Genomic DNA, 20,690 nt, shown 5'->3' on the forward strand with positions numbered 1-20,690 from the left:
CAGGCTGGCAATGCAATGGAATATCCTAAGTCTGTGTGATTGATTCTGCTTTCACATCAGCATTATACCTGGAGTTTGTCCTGAACATTCTGGTGTCAATGTGATCAGAATTTCACCCTGTAACTTTTGGCAATTTGAGACTTGTTAGTTCTTCATGCCATGCTGTGCCACTCTGAAGAATGGTGGGCCTGATTCTTCTCTCACTTACATCAGTTGGACACAGGGATAATACCATTAACTTCACTGGAGATACTCCTGCTTTATACTGGCGTGAGAAGAGAATGAGGCCTGGTGTTTCTATATGTCGTTGTTGAGACCCTTAGTTTCTTTCAAAGGGATATTGCCAGTCTCAAGTCCTGTATTGTCAAGAAAGCCGTTGATTTCCCTAGGTTGCTGATAACATTTTACATTATGGAAACCGAACGAATTTTTTGAATTCCCTTTTATTCTTCTCTCTCGGTGCTCTTTCTTGGCTTTTTGCAATTTCTCTCACCTTGCAGAATACAAACCAATCAAGTTAGCTTCTCCACTGTTTATAATGAGTTTCACTTTCAGGTTCTCGACAACCGTCCTTCCCAAGGAATATTTTGTTAAGCAAATAAACAGGCATTCCCAGATAATTTAAAAGATTTTTTAAAATGGCATCGTCGCTCGGGTTTTGAGAAGCTTTGTTTGTACAAAATCAAAATGTGGAGCCTTGTTTGAATTGATAGAGTCCCTCTGGTTGTAATTATTTTCCCTGTTGGTTAAAATTGAGGCTCACCTCAAAATGAGGGCAGGACCTATTGAATGTAATTTATGTGTTCATTATGTGACTGACCGTTAACTGATGCCCCATGCAGAGGACATAAGTCGTGCTACTACTGCCGATAAAGCAGATTCTCCAGTAGCAGGGGGTCTGTTCCAGGAGCAGAAAAGCCTGACTTCATTCCCGCTGTTGCTGGAAGGTCCCATACAACTACTGAGCCAGTCAAAGAGGATAAGGTTTGATTTATTTTCAGCTGCAAAGGGACAAAATCCTTCTCTTGTTTTATGATGCAAATTAATTCCACAGAGTGGTCCACTTTGCTCTCAGTCATAACAAACATTCCCTAATCCCCAGGCTGGAGGCAGCTAGAGTCTCCTCTCCATTCGGCACAGCAGATCCCTTCCTGGCGGCTCTGCTTCTCTGGCGTATGCAGGGCGCCCCACAGGAGTAGTGTGCACGTAGGGGACAGCAGAACAGCCTCAGAGATTCCCCCGTGTGGGTGGGAGGGGAGAAGTGTTAGACCTTGATAAGTGATTTGGAATTGAGGTAATGAATTTTCCCTGTGTTTACCAGTTACCTGGCCGGGAGGTGTAGTAAAATCTGGGGGAACCGGATGGCTCCAAGCACTGGTAATGGGATGCAGAACCTTTTACCTCCAGGTCACCAGACTGGATCCCACTAGATCCCAGCAGGGAGATAACCAAAACATGTTACCCTCTGATGGCAGTGGGATGGCCTGCGTGAACTAAGTCTGACAGTCTCAGACTCACTCTGTGTCCAGCACTGCTCCTAGTGTTAAAGGGGAACCTTCATCTTAGAAATCACACTTCTCTCTGGACCTTTCTTACCTGCTGCTGTTCCAAGGGACACTGAAGAGCGGAACTGGAAGATATTCGAGAAGCCATCTTCTTCTCCATTTGTTTACTTAGTGCAGTTAACAGGACTTTGTGGCTCGTCCCCTTTATCTGTACTCAGTCAGTTTCCCCTGTTGGGTGCCTTTCAGCAACAGAGGAGAGGGAAATATTTTAAAAACCAGGAAAATTATCATTGTAAACACACACAAATCAGCAGGTGGATTAGGCAGGTGAGGCTTGAAACTAAAACTGTGGAGATAGTATGTGGATGTTTCCCCTTTAAGAGCTTGTCTACATGTGGAAGATAATATTCCAGAATAAGACAGAATGTGGATTTAAAGCAGATTAACTACAGCAGAATAACTCCATGTGAACACTCAAATTCCATAATGAGAGTGTCACACATCGAACCGGAATGACTCCATGTGTGGACGAGGCCTAAACCCTGTCCTTGTTTGGAGCCTCAGCAGAGGGCCGAGTTCTGGAATTGAGCACAGAGACTCAGCTCTGCTGATGGTCCCTCCTGTGTACAGCTGAGCTGCGCCAGCAGACATTAACCTGCTAGGCTTAGATTCACCTCATGACCTGGAAGTGAAAGGCTCCATACCCCATTACCGATCCCTGGCACATTGTCAGTCAGGTTAGCTGTCCTGCTGACGGTTGACCCTTGCAGTTTCTCAGAGCTCAGGGTCTAGCCCAAATGTCCACACGGCAATTTTTTGGCCCCGCAAGCCCAAGCCAGCTGACCCAGGCCATCCGTGGGTTTTTTTATCCCTATGTAAACTTACTCACAAAGCATCAGTAGCTTGGAGTATTGCTGCAATCTAAATAATAATGTTCAGCATCCCTAATTCTGGCTGTTTATTAAAGAGTCACGCCAAGAGCATTAGAATCTCTTAATGCTGAAATGTTCCATTAGGTTTATTATTTAGAAAAACAATCCTCTCTCTCTGGTCTTGGGCAGTAAACATTTTTTCTTTAATAACTAGCTTTTGGCTGCCTCTCTGTTGGACCCTCCAGGACAGTGCCAGGAGGGGTAATGCTGTTATTTCTCTTTAAAGCTGCTGTGATATTTTATGAGATTTCCCCCCCTTCCATTTAAACTGAACCTTGGAGACACAGAAGAGGATTAAAATAAGGCACGTGGCAAAACAAACCCAATGTGCTGTTCGGAGACACAGTTCCTCCAATGAGAAGTCTGTGACCTGGTGGATTTATCTGCTGCACTTATAAAAGCCCAGCAACCTAATTTGATTTGCTCATGTAAACCAAGATGGGAGCCAGAATACATCGTGTGTTGTTAAAGAAAGAAATTGGCTGTGTGCACATGCTATTTTTTAAAATGTAACTGTAGGGAGATGGATTTGAAGGAAACACCTCCCAGTCCTGGAAGTGTGTACATACAGCAAACGAACACTCTCTGTACTGCTTGGTTAGGTGGCTGGGGGCTATCGTGGTCTCAGTTTCTGAAAATGAGGAAGGGAAGAGGATGAATTTACAGATGCTCTGGTCATTTCATGGGTTGCTCTGACAACAAGAAGTTCTGTACCTGTTTTACATAGCTGTTCGTAGATTCCAGAGCCAGAGGGCACCGTTGTGATCATCTAGACTGACCTCTGTATAACATATGCCACAGAACTTCCCCCAAATAATTCCCAGAGCATCACTTTTAGAGAAACGTCCAATCTTGATTTTAAAATGGCCAGTGATAGAGAATCCACCTTGACCTTTGGTAAATTGTTTCAATGGTTAATTACCTTCACTGGCAAAAATTTACACCCTATTTCCAGTGTAAATTTGTCTAGCTTCAACTACCAGCCATTGGATTGCATTATACCTTTCTCTGCTAGATTGACGGGCCTATTGTTAAATGTTTGTGCCCCATGTAGAGACACATAGGCTGTAGTCAAGGCACCCCTTGACCTTCTCTTTGTTAATCTAATAGATCTCTTTGACTCTATCACTAGAGGTAAGCTAAATAGGTAGATTTGAAGAACTCTGTCACTATAAAGGCATGATCTCTAATCCTTTAATCATTCTCATGCCTCTTCTCTGAACCCTCTCCAATTTATCAACATCCTTCTTGAGTTGTGGACACCAGAACTGGACACAGAATTCCAGCAGTAGTCGCATCAGTGCCAAGTACAGAAGTAAAATAATCTTTCTGTTCCGAGCTGAGATTCCCCGAGTTATGCATCCCCGGATCGCATTAGCTCTTCTGGCCACAGCATCGCACTGGGAGCTCGTGTTCACTGGATTCTCCACCACGACCCCCCAAATCTTTGTCAGAGTCACTGCTTCCCTGGGTAGAGTCCCCCATTCTGTAAGTGTGGCCTGCATTCTTTGTCCTGAGATGGATACATTTGCATTTAGCTGTATTAAAACACACATTGTTTGCTTGTACCCCGTTTACCAAATGATCACATTGCTTTGAATCAGGGACCTGACTGTCTCTTGATTTTTAGTAACCTCTGTAAACGTTATCAGTGATGATTTTTTGTTTTCTTCCAGGCTGTAGATAAAAATGTTAAATAATGTAGGGCCAAGAACTGATCCCTGAGGGACCCCACTGGAAAAGACCCACTCTGTGACTATTCCCCATTTGCAGTTACATTTTGAGACCTATTAGCTAGCCAATTTTTAATCCATTTAACTTGTGCCATGTTAATTGTGTATCATTCTATTTTTTTAATCAAAATGTCATGCAGCACCAATTCAAATGCCTTAGAGAAGTCTAAGTATATTTCGTCAACACTATTACCTTTATCAGCCAAATTTATAATCTCATCAAAAAAAATATCAAGTTAGTTTGACAGGATCTAGTGTATGTAAACTCACGTTAATTGGCATTAATTAATCCTCCTCCTTTAATTCTTTATTAATTGAGTCTAGTATCAGCCGCTCCATTATCTTGCCCGGGAGCAATGTCAGGCTGACAGACCTATAATTGCCCAGGTCATCCCATTTACCCTTTTTAAATATTGGCACACCATGAGCTTTCTTGCAGTCTCCTGGAACTTCCCCAGTGATCCAAGACTTATTGAAAATCAGCATTAACGGTCCAGCAAGCTCCTCAGCCAGCTCTTTCCAAACTATCTAAAATATTGGAGACGTGCTAGGAATATCTGCATTGCAATTGTCCCTCCGAACTGGCAGCACGTTGTATGATCACGTGCCCGTTGTGAGACGACTTTGCTCACAAGTGGTTCCTCTGCAGGGTGGTGACAGAACTGTCCCTTCAGGCTAGAGGTAGGTGTCTCCTAGGCCCAGGGCAGAGTAGTAAGTGCAGAAGGCTCACACAGATGCTACCCCTGCTGCACCAGCTCTCTGATTAGAGTGGCCTTCACACCGCACCATTGTTAATCCTGCGCTTTTCCCAACCTCCGAAGTCAGAATTATTTTTTTGTTCTCAAATTGCTGCCCTTCTTCAGTTAGAGCAGGCTCAGCCCAAGCATTCCAGGCCTCTTGTGCGTTAGCTGTGAAAACATTATACCTCTCAGCTGCTTCATCTTTAATGTGCATGTGGCTGGCTTTTATTCTCTCTCCCAAGTGACCAGGACAGCAGAATTATTGTTTCAGTAAGAATAATAGTGCCCTCTCTGCAGTGAGTCAGCCAGGCAGTTCATGGCATTAGCGGGAATTTCTTATTACTGTTCACACAGAAGGGAAGCCTGCACAACCATGGGCACTAAGACAGGGAGTTACAAACAGCTGCCAGTAAATGGATCCCTGCAGCAAATGTCATGTCACCCACTAAAGGACATGACAAATTTTCCTTCACTAGAAGAGGGTATTAAAATGAAAGGGTACTGTGCCCTTTGCAGACATCCAGTATATGTCCACATTCTACAAAGCATTCATTGCTTGTAGCAGGCAGTCTGGACAGCGGCAAGTTTCAGAGGGTTACGGGAAACATGGGGAGTAGCCTTTATTGATTTTTAATTGTGTGTGTGTGTGAGACTCTTGTGCTGGTGAATGGTGTCAGACTGTCCTGGGAGATCCTGCCCAAGCAGTGTTCATGCCTGTCCTGGAGGGGTTGCTTCAATGGTGAGGTAACTTTCCCCGGTGCAATCTGACCCCCGGCCACTTTTATTTTTATGAAAAAATCCCAATGACTGTACAGTTTCTTAATGTATGACGGTGCCGTAAACTATGGGTATAATGTGAACGCTGTTGAATTTGATAATGACATAACATAGTCCTATTGTAGTGTCCTTCATTGCTTAAATATATGTAGATGATATTCTGAAGCAAACCACTGTTAAATAACAATGTAACATGAAAAGTTCTCCCCCCTCAGGTTCCCTCCACTACACACGTGCACTTCTACACACATGCCCACACCTGCAACTTCTGACTGATTTTGTTGCAATGTTTGCTAAACTGGGAGAACAGCAATACAGATTCATGGCTTGGTAATGTGTGTGTATATATACATACAATATGTGCTTATTGAATTCTGAGTTCATATTGCCGGAACTTTACACACACTAAGAATTTGAGCCTCAGTCTGATTGCTTAGATTTCCTACATTTTTCCCTAAATTATAGAAAGTAAGACTTAATATAAATGTCACCGTGGTTAGTTCTTTAGCAGTTGGTTAATGGTTTATGCTATCAGCTCCACAGTTTCCAGATATTTCTCTCTAGCACTCGCAGCTGGGGTTAACTTGATCGATCTAGGTGCATTAGAGTTACTTTGCAGAATCATTCAGGGAATAAGGATGTGGGCCCCTTTTCTTCGAAAATAGTATTAAATTGCCACAAACTACTGGAAAATCACAGTGAGACTTGGCTCAGTTCCTAAAGATCAGTTTTACTTGCAAGAGTGCTCCAGGTTGAGTGGACAGTTTAGAGGATTGCTAATGGGATTTACAGCCTTTTGTTTCTAAATCGCTGGTTCTAATCCGGCCCAAATCAGTAAGGACCAAAGATTATTAGCTTCTGAGGGCTGCTTGACGTCCTGTGTGAAATGTGTTTGATGGTCATCTTAGTGCAGTTCCCAGGGGACACATTATTAGATACCACCACAATTGGTCTTGGCTGTCAGCCTCAATAGAGAGCACAAAAGACTGAACAGCCCATGGAGACTGAGCTGTCTATTAACCCTCAGATACTGTCCCTCCCCTTTGGTTAATGTTGTCTGTGTTGCATCGGTTCTGCAGAAAAATAGGGGGCTTCACTTCGCAGGGCTGTCAGTCTGGCACTTTTAACTGGACAAACCAGATGAAGTCTGAACCTTTATCACCTCAGGGCCTGCTCGTGGAATGAACCTTTATGGCTAAGCTCGCAAAGTACCTGGTTTATTTTTGGCACTACTGTTGGCTGTTTTCTCGTCTCCGTGTGGCATCTGACTGAAAATGGTGAATTTTGTATACGTGGCCGGCATTTCTTAGTGTTTCTTTCAGCTTTGTTCCTGAGAATGGCAAAACTCAATTCACACAGATGAAGCAATCTGAAACAATGAATGTGAATTGCATCACTTTGTGTGTTGAGGACAGTGTTAAAAATAAAGGCTAAAATCCCTTCACTTTGCAAAGTCCTGTCCTTTGAAGCAGCCTAAATGCTGTCCCTTACAGACAGACCACACACACTCACAGCTTCTCTGAGAGACCCTGAGACTGTTGCCATGGGTTCTAAAGGTCAAAGTTATTAGAGTCAGTTTCTCAGATCTGGCCTCAGTAGAAGTGTTTTATATTGTGTAGACGTGAGATAATGGGACCGTTTCATTTGCCCTCATGTTTCTTTTCCTGCTGCCCTTTTATATTTTTTTAATTTTTCCTCCAAAGCCTCATATTTTCCCCATGCCCTCTCTGATTCCTCATTAACAGTTACTTGCACCATTGTCTGTACTGATCCTTGCTGAAAATTGTGCATTGTTCACCACCTGCAGACTTCCCTGCTGTTAAATGCTGCCCATGCACCTCCAGGGCATTGAAATGAGTCTGTAGGGCTCTCAGGTCCTGTTTTCCACCTCTCTCCTTCGCGTGGATGTGTCTGTAACAGTCAGGATGGGCACATCAGCTGCAAAGTGTTAATCCAGCCACTGGCTCCGCCCATGATAGGAATTTGTGCTTTCCTTGCAAATGAAGATGGAGGTGCAATGCTGTGTCTCGGGGTACCTGGGGTCCTGCATGCTTCCCACGTGTTAGCATTCTCCCTGCAGCACTCCGTCCGCAGCTCTGTATTCCCAAGTGGGAGACCCAATCTGAATAAAATCCAAATCTTTTGGGGCTTTGAAGAAAGCACCGTTAGTACAACTTTCTACTGTCACCTGGGGCTGGTGGCTGTGAAATAGCGTGAGATGAAACCCCATGTGAGGGGGATCTCCCGTCCAAGTGTGGACCAGGCCCAACCCTGTTTAAATCTGCAGTCCCTGCTACGATCACAGCATATGGCAGTAGAGATATAGTCCATACAGATCACCTCATGGCGTGGGGCATATGGCACGTGCACCGTGTATCCTGGTGTTGGTGAGTGTGTTAAAGCGGGACTGGTGACTGTTTTGTCCTGCAGTGCCAACCTACCAAACTGACCTCATTTAACTCTGAGGGCTGAATTTGCAAAGTCTGATGCAACAGGGGTTGTGTACCTGCAAAAAAACACAGACATCTTTGCAGGGAGACGTGTTGTGTGCATCTACAAACATGGACTGCTGCTGCACTTCCTTCTCCTACAGCATCAGAGTGAAGTAAACCAACATTTTATTAGAAACCTCTTCATAATGCAGCCTCTGTACCAAATTACAAAGGGGGTTGCAGAGCAGTCCCCAACGGGCCTGTTATCTCGTGCAAAAAAATTCCCAGTGGTTTTGTAGATTGACTTGAAACACATGCACCTAATCAGCTCTCTGCGGAGAACAGATGCTACTGATGTCATTGTGTTCTTCCTCTAGATCCCATCTAATGCCGAGGCTGAAAGAATCACGCTCCCACGAGTCTTTGCTCAGCCCCAGTAGTGCTGTTGAGGCTCTGGATCTCAGTATGGAGGAAGAAGTGGTCATCAAGCCAGTTCACAGTAGCATTCTGGGGCAGGACTATTGTTTTGAGGTAAGAGGTTTTTGTGTCCATCCTACAACATGGTGTTGGAAGGTATCTGTTTGATGAGTAGTGTGGGGGAATCTTCTTGCCTTATAAACATCTCTGGTGTGATCTTTCGTTTATCAGAGCAATGTCTAATGGAGACAGTTGTTTCAATGAGAGTTTGTGTGTGCTCTGTAAAAAAAAATTCTGTTGGGAAAAATATACCAATAAAATGAGAGCTCTGACCCCATTTTACAGTGGTAGCAGGACCTGCTGCTTGGAGAGCTACCCAGCAGTCCTAAACACAGTCCATGCCCTCATAGAACATAGATAAATAATCCATAGTCATATAGACAACATAACCTGCAGTTCTCTATTCTGTGGCTGCATGGGCTTCATACACTGTTGTCCATGGGGATAGAATTCAGGACCTTATTATCCAAAAACATCAGGCTTCTGTTGCTTGAGTAAAAGGGAGATCTCTGTGAGCTGGAGTATTATTGGGTTTTATATCCTAGCAGGCGATAGCTAAGGGTATGTCTACGCTACAAAATTAGGTCGAATTTATAGAAGTCATTTTTTTAGAAATCAGTTTTATATATTCGAGTGTGTGTGTCCCCACAGAAAATGCTCTACGTGCATTAAGTGCATTAACTCGGCGGAGTGCTTCCACAGTACTGAGGCAAGCGTCGACTTCCGGAGTGTTGCACTGTGGGTAGCTATCCCACAGTTCCCGCGGTGTCCGCTGCCCACTGGAATTCTGGGTTGAGATCCCAATGCCTGATGGGGCTAAAACATTGTCGCGGGTGGTTCTGGGTACATATCATCAGGCCCCCCTTCCCTCCCTCCCTCCGTGAAAGCAGCAGCAGACAATTGTTTCGCGCCTTTTTTCTTGAGTTACCTGTGCAGACGCCATACCACGGCAAGCATGGAGCCCACTCAGGTAACCGTCACCGTATGTCTCCTGGGTGCTGGCAGACGTGGTACTGCATTGCTACACAGAAGCATCAACCCATTGCCTTGTGGCAGCAGACGGTGCAATAGGACTGGTAGCCGTCATCGTCATGTCCGAGGTGCGGCCAGGAGCGCCTGGGCAGAATTGGGCACAGGGACTAAATCTGGAGTGACTTGACCGGGTCATTATCTTTAGTCCTGCAGTCAGTCCTATTGAACCATCTTATGGTGAGCAGGCAGGCGATACGGATTGCTAGCAGTCCTACTGTACCATCTTCTGCAAGGCAGGCAACAGATGAGGATGGCTAGCAGTTCTACTGCACCATCTTCTGCCGAGCAGCCATGAGATGTGGATGGCTTGCAGTCCTTCTGCACCGTCTGCTGCCAGCCAAAGATGTAAAAGATAGATGGAGTGGATCAAAACAAGAAATAGACCAGATTTGTTTTGTACCCATTTGCTTCCCACCCTCCCCCATCTAGGGGACTCATTCCTCTAGGTCACACTGCAGTCACTCACAGAGAAGGTGAAGCTAGGTAAATCTAGCCATGTATCAATCAGAGGCCAGACCAACCTGCTTGTTCCAATAAGAACAATTACTTAAGTGCACCATTTCTTATTGGAACCCTCTGTGAAGTCCTGCCTGAAATACTCCTTGATGTAAAGCCACCCCCTTTGTTGATTTTAATTCCCTGTAAGCCAACCCTGTTAGCCATGTTGTCAGTCGCCCCTCCCTCCATCAGAGCAACGGCAGACAATCGTTCCGCGCCTTTTTTCTGTGCGGACGCCATACCAAGGCAAGCATGGAGGCCGCTCAGCTCACTTTGGCAATTAGGAGCACATTAAACACCACACGCATTATCCAGCAGTATATGCAGCACCAGAACCTGGCAAAGCGATACCGGGCGAGTAGGCGACGTCAGTGTGGTGACGAGAGTGATGAGGACATGGACACGGACACAGACTTGTCTCAAAGCACAGGACCTGGCAATGTGGGTATCATGGTGCTAATGGGGCAGGTTCATGCGGTGGAACGCCGATTCTGGGCTTGGGAAACAAGCACAGACTGGTGGGACCACATAGTGTTGCAGGTCTGGGATGATTCCCAGTGGCTGCGAAACTTTCGCATGCGTAAGGGCACTTTCATGGAACTTTGTGACTTGCTTTCCCCTACCCTGAAGCGCATGAATACCAGGATGAGAGCAGCCCTCACAGTTGAGAAGCGAGTGGCGATAGCCCTGTGGACGCTTGCAACGCCAGACAGCTACCGGTCAGTTGGGAATCAATTTGGAGTGGGCAAATCTACTGTGGGGGCTGCTGTGATGCAAGTAGCCCACGCAATCAAAGATCTGCTGATATCAAGGGTAGTGACCCTGGGAAATGTGCAGGTCATAGTGGATGGCTTTGCTGCAATGGGATTCCCTAACTGTGGTGGGGCCATAGACGGAACCCATATCCCTATCTTGGCACCGGAGCACCAAGCCGCCGAGTACATAAACCGCAAGGGGTACTTTTCGATAGTGCTGCAAGCTCTGGTGGATCACAAGGGACGTTTCACCAACATCAACGTGGGATGGCCGGGCAAGGTACATGACGCTCGCATCTTCAGGAACTCTGGTCTGTTTCAAAAGCTGCAGGAAGGGACTTTATTCCCAGACCAGAAAATAACTGTTGGGGATGTTGAAATGCCTATATGTATCCTTGGGGACCCAGCCTACCCCTTAATGCCCTGGCTCATGAAGCCGTACACAGGCAGCCTGGACAGTAGTCAGGAGCTGTTCAACTACAGGCTGAGCAAGTGCAGAATGGTGGTAGAATGTGCATTTGGACGTTTAAAGGTGCGCTGGCGCAGTTTACTGACTCGCTTAGATCTCAGCGAAACCAATATTCCCACTGTTATTACTGCTTGCTGTGCGCTCCACAATATCTGTGAGAGTAAGGGGGAGACGTTTATGGCGGGGTGTGAGGTTGAGGCAAATCGCCTGGCTGCTGGTTACGCGCAGCCAGACACCAGGGTGGTTAGAAGAACACAGGAGGGCGCGGTACACATCAGAGAAGCTTTGAAAACCAGTTTCATGACTGGCCAGGCTACGGTGTGAAAGTTCTGTTTGTTTCTCCTTGATGAAACCCCCCAGCCCTTGGTTCACTCTACTTCCCTGTAAGCTAACCACGCTCCCCTCCTCCCTTCGATCATCGCTTGCAGAGGCAATGAAGTCATTGTTGCTTCACATTCATGCATTCTTTATTCATTCATCACACAAATAGGGGGATGACTACCAAGGTAGCCCAGGAGGGGTGGTGGAGGAGGGAAGGAAAATGCCACACAGCACTTTGAAAGTTTACAACTTTAAAATTTATTGAATGCCAGCATTCTGTTTTTTGGGCAATCCTCTGTGGTGGAGTGGCTGGTTGGCCGAAGGCCCCCCACCACGTTCTTGGGCGTCTGGGTGTGGAGGCTATGGAACTTGGGGGGGAGGGTGGTTGGTTACACAGGGGCTGTAGTGACAGTCTGTGCTCCAGCTGCCTTTGCTGCAGCTCAACCATACACTGGAGCATACTGGTTTGATCCTCCAGCAGCCTCAGCATTGAATCCTGCCTCCTCTCATCACGCTGCCGCCACATTTGAGCTTCAGCCCACTACTTACTCTCTTCAGCCCGCCACTTACTCTCTTCAGCCTGCCACCTCTCCTCCCGGTCATTTTGTGCTTTCCTGCACTCTGACATTATTTGCCTCCACGCATTCGTCTGTGCTCTGTCAGTGTGGGAGGACAGCATGAGCTCAGAGAACATTTCATCACGAGTGCGTTTTTTTTTTTTTCTAATCTTCACTAGCCTCTGGGAAGGAGAAGATCCTGTGATCATTGAAACACATGCAGCTGGTGGAGGAAAAAAAAGGGACAGCGGTATTTAAAAAGACACATTTTATAAAACAGTGGCTACACTCCTTTCAGGGTAAACCTTGCTGTTAACATTACATACATAGCACATGTGCTTTCGTTACGAGGTCACATTTTGCCTCCCCCCTCCCCATGGCTACCCCCTCAACGCTCCCCCCTCCCCGTGGCTAACAGCGGGGAACATTTCTGTTCAGCCACAGGCAAACAGCCCAGCAGGAACGGGCACCTCTGAGTGTCCCCTGAAGAAAAGCACCCTATTTCAAGCAGGTGACTATGAATGATATCTCACTCTCCTGAGGATAACACAGAGAGATAAAGAACGGATGTTGTTTGAACGCCAGCAAACATACACTGCAATGCTTTGTTGTACAATGATTCCCGAGTACGTGTTACTGGCCTGGAGTGGTAAAGTGTCCTACCATGGTGGATGGAATAAGGCTGCCCTCCCCAGAAACCTTTTGCAAAGGCTTTTGCAAAGTACATCCAGGAGAGCCGCAAATGCCAGGGCAAATTAATCCTTTCACATGCTTGCTTTTAAACCATGTATAGTATTTTAAAAGGTACACTCACCGGAGGTCCCTTCTCCGCCTGCCGGGTCCAGGAGGCAGCCTTGGGTGGGTTCGGGGGGTACTGGCTCCAGGTCCAGGATCAGAAACAGTTCCTGGCTGTCGGGAAAACCGGTTTCTCCGCTTGCTTGCTGTGAGCTATCTACAACCTCATCATCATCATCTTCTTCTTTGTCCCCAAAACCTGCTTCCATGTTGCCTCCATCTCCATTGAAGGAGTCAAACAACATGGCTGGAGTAGTGGTGGCTGAACCCCCTAAAATGGCATGCAGCTCATCAGAGAAGCGGCATGTTTGGGGCTCTGACCCGGAGTGGCCGTTCGCCTCTCTAGTTTTCTGGTAGGCTTGCCTCAGCTCCTTCAGTTTCACGCGGCACTGCTTCGGGTCCCTGTTATGGCCTCTGTCCTTCATGTCCTGGGAGATTTTGACAAAGGTTTTGGCATTTCGAAAACTGGAACGGAGTTCTGATAGCACAGATTCCTCTCCCCATACAGCGATCAGATCCTGTACCTCCCCTTCATTCCATGCTGGAGCTCTTTTGCGATTCTGGGACTCCATCATGGTCACCTCTGCTGATGAGCTCTGCATGGTCACCTCTGCTGATGAGCTCTGCATGGTCACCTGCAGCTTGCCACGCTGGCCAAACAGGAAATGAGATTCAAAAGTTTGCGGTTCTTTTCCCGTCTACCTGGCCAGTGCATCTGAGTTGAGAGTGCTGTCCAGAGTGGTCACAACGGAGCACTCTGGGATAGCTCCCGGAGGCCAATACCATCGAATTGTGTCCACAGTACCCCAAATTCGACCCGGGAAGGCCGATTTAAGCACTAATCCACTTGTCAGGGGTGGAGTAAGGAAATCGATTTTAAGAGCCCTTTAATTCGAAATAAAGGGCTTCATTGTGTGGACGGGTGCAGGTTTACATCGATTTAATGCTGCTAAATTCGACCTAAAGTCCTAGTGTAGACCAGGGCTCAGAGAGGGCAACGTAGTTACTGGTACTTCAGTAGGTCTCCATCTTGCAGAGGGCAGTGGTGCGCACACAAACCAGCATGTGAGTCAATAATGCAACATGCCATTAGGGAACCTATTATCCTATGGTGTGGAGGGCAGCTCATTATTGTGCACCACAGCAGCTGGTTATAGAACAGGGAAGCCATCTCCTTCCAGCAAGAGGGTTGTCATCGCTGCTGCTGCTCTGAAAGATGGGCACCGCGTTTTTATTCAGGGGTGGAAGGGAAGACAATGGCGAAAGCCCGTACTTGGGTCACGCCTTAGGTTATGTCTGCACTGCTGTTAGAGATGTGAGCAGGCATACCTGCACTAGCTTTAACCTACCTAGCTCGCTAAAAGTAGCAGTGAAGACACAGTGGTGCAGGCTTTGGGAGAGGATGGACAAGCCCGCTTGTCCCCTTGGTACATACCCTTTTTGCTAACCTGCACTGAAGCCTGCCCTGCTGCATCTTCACTGCTGTTTTTAGCAAGCTAGCTAAATTAAACCTAATGCAGGTATGCCTACCCGAGCCCCGGTCACCCCTTCAACTGCAATGTAGACATACCTGAGTGTAGTGATGGGGAGAGGGAAGTGTTCCTTTGGCAGATTGCGCTAGATAGGGACAACCTGGTGTTTATTAATGGTGAACCAGCAGCTGAGGTTGGTTTAATTTTTGTTGTTGTAGAAATTAGCAGCAAGTTGAAATTTAAAAATAATTTCTTAAAATGTAAAGAGGCAAAATGGAAAATACTTTTTAAAAGAAGATTATCCCCAAACATAAGCCCTAAAGCAAGAAGAAGGCATAAATTTTCCAGTGTGATTTGCTCTCTGGAGGATTGAGCAAGTGCAGTAGGTCAGGAGGAGAACAGTTTTGTAAATTATACAGCCTCTATTACATTCCACTCAAGAAAGATAAAATAAAGCTAGATGGAAAATAGATGTGACATCCATAATATAAGAATTGTTTACCAATTCTGCTCAGCACACAAGAGCAGAGCAAGGGATATGAACAGTACTTGTAGAAAGTTGACTGAGAGGGGAATTATACAAATCATGTACTTGTAAGGGGGAAGCACGTTTTATTTTTAAGTGAGTTTGATCAAGAAGAGTTGTACAGGAAAACAGAACATAGTAATGGTACTTCTGAGGGCATTCTGCACCAAAAAAATTAAAATTCTATGCACAATATTTTAAAATTCTGCAAATTTTATTTGTCAGATAAATGTGGAGGCTCCAGCATGGCATTGGGAAGCACAGGCCACTGGCTATAAGAATGTGGGAGATCACTGTGCAGCTCCCCCCTTCCGGGGGACACAGATTCAGCAGTGAAGCTGCACCCAATCCTGACAGTGCAAGGACCAGTTCTGCCCCAGAAACACCCCAGGGCCCTGCCCCTCCATGCCATGTGCATCAGGTGTGGGCAGGCAGGCTCACCAAGGCAGGATCCAAGTGTGGAGGGGCTTAGTGGTGGGGGGGGATCCAGGTGTGGGTTGAGAGAGTTCTGTGTTGGGCAGTCTGTATATGGGCAGCTCAGTGGGGGATCTGGATGCGCAGAGGCTTGTTGGGGTATTTGAATGCAATGGGACTCTGCAGGGGGATCCAGGTGAAGGTGGTTGGGGCTCAGCAGGGAGGGATCGGGGTGTGGGGAGCTCCATGGGGGGTCCAGATGCTGGGGGAGTGGGGCTCATCGGGGGAGTTCTGGGTAGAGTGGGCTTAGGCTCGGTGAGGGGGTCTGGCTGCATGGGGGTTGGGTGGATAGGGGAGCAGCTCCCTGTACAGTGATCCCTCCCCCTGCAGCTGAGGAGCGATGGGTGCAGGAAGCGCAGGTGGGGGAGTTTGCAGAGCTTCCTTCAGCTGGGAAAGAAATCTGGGGGTGGGTCTAACTCAGGCCCAAATGCCGTGCAGGGGAAGAGGAAGTCCCGTCCTTCCCCAGCCCAGTCAGGACTAGCAGCTGAGCCTGGTACACAGTAGGAGCCACCAGCTGGGTCTTCCCCAGTTCCACCCCTTGCCCCACAGTGATTTCCTTCTCTGTCGGCTGCCCTGGGTGCCCAAAACATACTGCTGTGGAGGTCCTTTTGCTTCTCCATCAGAAAGTCACATTTTCTGCGGGGAAGCAAAGAAATCTGTGGGGGACATAAATTCTGTGCATGCACAGTGGCGCAGAATTCCCTTAGAAGTATAGTGGCTGTTCAGAAATCCTGTGGAGGAAGGAAAGAATGCCAGAAAACAAAAAGACAGGTTTCAGAGTAACAGCCGTGTTAGTCTGTCTTTGCAAAAAGAAAAGGAGTACTTGTGGCACCTTAGAGACTAACCAATTTATTTGAGCATGAGCTTTCGTGAGCTACAGCTCACTTCATCGGATGCATACAGTGGAAACTGCAGAAGACATTATATACACACAGAGACCATGAAACAATACCTCCTCCCACCCCACTGTCCTGCTGGTAATAGCTTATCTAAAGTGATCATCAAGTTGGGCCATTTCCAGCACAAATCCAGGTTTTCTCACCCTCCGCCCCCCCCCACACAAACTCACTCTCCTGCTGGTAATAGCTTATCCAAAGTGACCACTCTCCCTACAATGTGCATGGTAATCAAGGTGGGCTATTTCCAGTACAAATCCAGGTTTTCTCACCCTCCCACCCCCATACACACACAAACTCACTCTCCTGCTGGTAATAGCTCATCCAAAGTGACCACTCTCCCTACAATGTGCATGGTAATCAAGGTGGGCCATTTCCAGCACAAATCCAGGCTTTCTCACCCCCCCCCCCCGAAACACACACACACACACACAAACTCACTCTCCTGCTGGCAATAGCTCATCCAAACTGACCACTCTCCAAGTTTAAATCCAAGTTTAACCAGAACGTCCGGGGGGGGGGGGGGGTTAGGAAAAAACAAGGGGAAATAGGCTACCTTGCATAATGACTTAGCCACTCCCAGTCTCTATTTAAGCCTAAATTAATAGTATCCAATTTGCAAATGAATTCCAATTCAGCAGTTTCTCGCTGGAGTCTGGATTTGAAGTTTTTTTGTTGTAAGATAGCGACCTTCATGTCTGTGATTGCGTGACCAGAGAGATTGAAGTGTTCTCCGACTGGTTTATGAACGTTATAATTCTTGACATCTGATTTGTGTCCATTTATTCTTTTACGTAGAGACTGTCTCCAGCAGGAGAGTGAGTTTGTGTGTGTGTGTGTGGGGGGGGAGCGGAGGGTGAGAGAACCTGGATTTGTGCTGGAAATGGCCCAACTTGATGTTCACTTTAGATAAGCTATTACCAGCAGGAGAGTGAGTTTGTGTGTGTGGTTTTTGGAGGGGGGTGAGGGAGTGAGAGAACCTGGATTTGTGCAGGAAATGGCCCACCTTGATTATCATACACATTGTGAAGAGAGTGGTCACTTTGGATGGGCTATTACCAGCAGGAGAGTGAGTTTGTGTGTGTGTGGGGGGGGGGGGGGGCGGAGGGTGAGAAAACCTGGATTTGTGCTGGAAATGGCCCAACTTGATGATCACTTTAGATAAGCTATTACCAGCAGGACAGTAGGGTGGGAGGAGGTATTGTTTCATGGTCTCTGTGTGTATATAATGTCTTCTGCAGTTTCCACGGTATGCATCCGATGAAGTGAGCTTTAGCTCACGAAAGCTCATGCTCAAGTAAATTGGTTAGTCTCTAAGGTGCCACAAGTACTCCTTTTCTTTTTGAGAAAACAAAAAGGACAGTGTTTTATGACTGATGGGTACTCATCAGCCAGCCTCTATAGGGAAACGCTTAAGGTGAAAGCTAAATGGTGTGTTGTGTTCCTGCCCTCCTCTAACATCTCTGGAGACCCTCGTTCAAATACTGGCTTCAGAAGTGAAAGGAGTTTGCAGGTCTCACCTTAATCCCTAATGGGCATTAGTCTGCCTCTCAAGACCACTACGCCACTGTGTGATGTGTAGAGGCAGAGGATTTGAATTAGCACAGGCAGAGTGGAGGAACACACAGTGGCTGTCTTGCGGGGGCTAGGACTAGACTAGCAGGGGGTGCTGATAGAACTGAGGTGCGCTGCAGATCCACTCATTCATCAGACCACCACATTTCCACCCTTCTTTTAAAAGAGATGAACAACAATGTATGTTTGGTTCCAAGCATCTGTCTTACTGCCGATGTGAAAATTGGAAAACGAAACCATAATTGTCTTTAGTTATTTTGTTACTGGGGCACAGATTTTGTTTAAGTTATTGGAAAGACAGAGTCCCCTAATGTCCCCTAGAATAAATCTCATCCCCCGAAGGTCCTCCCTTCAGGCTCTGAGCTTAGCTACTGTAGGTGTCCTGTTATCTGAGGGCTCTGGTCTGATTTAACAAAGGATGTTGGCCTTAGCAGAGGTCAGTGAGAACAGCAACGGCTTCTATGGATTAGAATTTTGAAAGCTTGGGTTCAAGTCTGCAGATGGCAGAGAGAAGAACTGAAGGTGGCTGAGACAGTGGTTGAAAGCCACGACACCGTTCTGCACATGAGAATACTAATGAGGAAAATGTGAACTGACGTCCCAGAAAACGAGCTCCGAGCAAGAAATGTCAAGGCAGAAGGGGCTGCCAAAGTCAGAGGCCAGGGTAACCAAGACATTTTCTGTACAGTGGATTATGAAGATGCTGCGGGATGATAATGCTACGCTGGGGGGGATGTGGTGGAGCTAATCCTTGAAGATTCGAGTCAGGAAACAGCCAGTTTTGTTCCCTTGGAACGAGGAGGTGACTGTTGACGCTGGAGATAAATGCCCATCTGGTGCCATTCAGAGGGTTCCTCTTAATAATTCCCTCCTTGCAGAGCTGTGCGTGGGGGTGGACAGAGCTTCCTCCGCCAGCCAGTTGGTGTCTGTTAGGTCTCTCTTGGGAATGGTTGTGGTTGAATTGCCCTGTACGGCTCCAGAACTCTCCCATCTGGGCTCTTGCCAGCCACAGTGGGTGGCAGCTTTTCCAGAAGCTGCCTGCAGTCTGGGCTGCCTGGCATGCCTCGCGTGGGACGCAGCACACGACAACCCCGCACACCATGGAGCAGCAGCGAGTGCGTGGTTCAGAAGATCAAACCAGCAGGATTCGACACGGCTGCAGATGGAGTTACACTGGAGGGTTATGATGGAGAAGAGAACTGGCAGCAGAGCTAAACTGAGCGGAAACCAAACCGTGCCAGGGCCATCGGCAGTGGAAAAAGCCCAACTGCCTTGATCTGAAGCAGCTGGCTGTTTAAAGGTACAGTACATTATTTCTCTCTTGGCCGAACTCGTGTATTGAGACATTATGTGACTGATTGCCCAGTTATATTCATCTGCAGTGGGGCCAAATTCAGATCAGGTGTAAGTGGATGCATGCCCTTTGAAGTCAATAGTAATGCACCTGCTTCCACTAGGTCCAAATTTGGCTCACTGTGTCTTAGGATTTTCTTTCTATTTGTTCTTGTGGAACTTCCCCGTCTTTCTAAATCTCGTCCTCCTGCAAAATGTGGGGATCGATATTTATTTGGGGTTTTATTTATTATTTTTATCCTTCCAAATAACTTATTGAACATCTGATTTTTCTCTCTCCTAAACAAACGGAAGAAAGGTTTCCGAGCCAATATAATGATCTAGTTCTGATGCGTGTGCTGTGTTTGCTAAATCCGTATTAGGCAGTGTAGTCTCCTGAAGGAGATTGGACATCAGGGTTCCTGGAGCCTGTTCCTGGCTCTGCCAGTTGAGGAGTTCAGTGATTAGAACCAGGAGTGGGAATCAGAACTCTGGGATTCTGTTTTCTGCCTCTGCTGCTTACCCACTGCAGGCCAAATGCGAGTCCCAGCACACAGCCCCAGTGTCTGGGCCATGTGCTAGAGATTCTTTCAGGGGATGGGAGGAATGATGTGCAGCAGCTACAACGAGATTTCCTGATTGCTATTGTAGCCTCAGGGCTGCAATTGCTCCTACCCATCCGACCTTCTCTTTCACCTTCACCCCCAACCTGCACAAGGGGATGTCAGCTGGATTGGCGTAGTTGCAGTTCCAATTAGCCCTAGCCCTCAGATAACCTTCCAAACACTCTGCATGCCAGCCATAGGCATGGTTCTTAGTGTGTGTGTGGTACCCCTGCACTCCAGGCACAGGTCACGCAACTTCTCTGTAACGTGGGTATGAGAATGCTCACCATTCCTGCTACAATGTAGGCTTAACTCTCGTTCATAAAGCCAGTTCAGACCCTTGGCTGAAATAGCTGATGGAATTGCAAAGTTGTTGTTGTTATACAAAGGATGAGCCAATTGCAAATGCACGTTATGTAACCCAATTCTGTTTTTCAGATAGTAGCAAAAGTCACAAGGCAGTTTGGTTTAACTAGAGGAACGGTCCATTCAGGGAATGGGGATAATGAAAGTAAATAAGTGTTAGCAATTAACAAGTACTACTAATTGAGTACTTGAGTCCATTAACACTGTTTTAGCAAATCTAAAAATCCTGAAGTGAACAGAATACTGTCTTCATGGAGATCATTAATAGCTCATGAAGATCATTTATATCGCATGACATTTAGGTCACAGGTCAAAGTCTAGGCATTCTTGCAAATCTGGGGAAAATTGCCTTTCCAGGCGCATATGCTGGGCATGGCCTTCAACTCCTAATGGGCCAGGAGACTTTCTGGTCTGACACATG

At 46.8% G+C, this 20,690-nt stretch overlaps 1 protein-coding gene across 20 annotated transcripts in view; it reads left to right on the forward strand.

The window, feature by feature from the left end:
- DAB2IP (DAB2 interacting protein) overlaps positions 1–20,690 on the forward strand; it is a 347,539-nt gene that overhangs the window by 255,512 nt on the left and 71,337 nt on the right. For 19 of the 20 annotated variants that reach the window (XR_012665207.1, XM_048823306.2, XM_048823318.2 and 16 more), the window contains one exon: positions 8,497–8,650. Coding sequence is in view for 18 of the 20 variants with exons in the window: in XM_048823306.2 (XP_048679263.2) it covers positions 8,497–8,650 (154 nt within the window). In the remaining 2 variants the exon portion in view is untranslated. Of the gene's footprint in view, positions 1–8,496; positions 8,651–20,690 lie in introns of those variants that run through there. The other variant, XM_048823320.2, reaches the window with a different exon arrangement.

The sequence above is a fragment of the Caretta caretta genome, chromosome 16 (assembly GCF_965140235.1).
Source record: "Caretta caretta isolate rCarCar2 chromosome 16, rCarCar1.hap1, whole genome shotgun sequence".
Classification (NCBI taxonomy): domain Eukaryota; kingdom Metazoa; phylum Chordata; order Testudines; family Cheloniidae; genus Caretta; species Caretta caretta.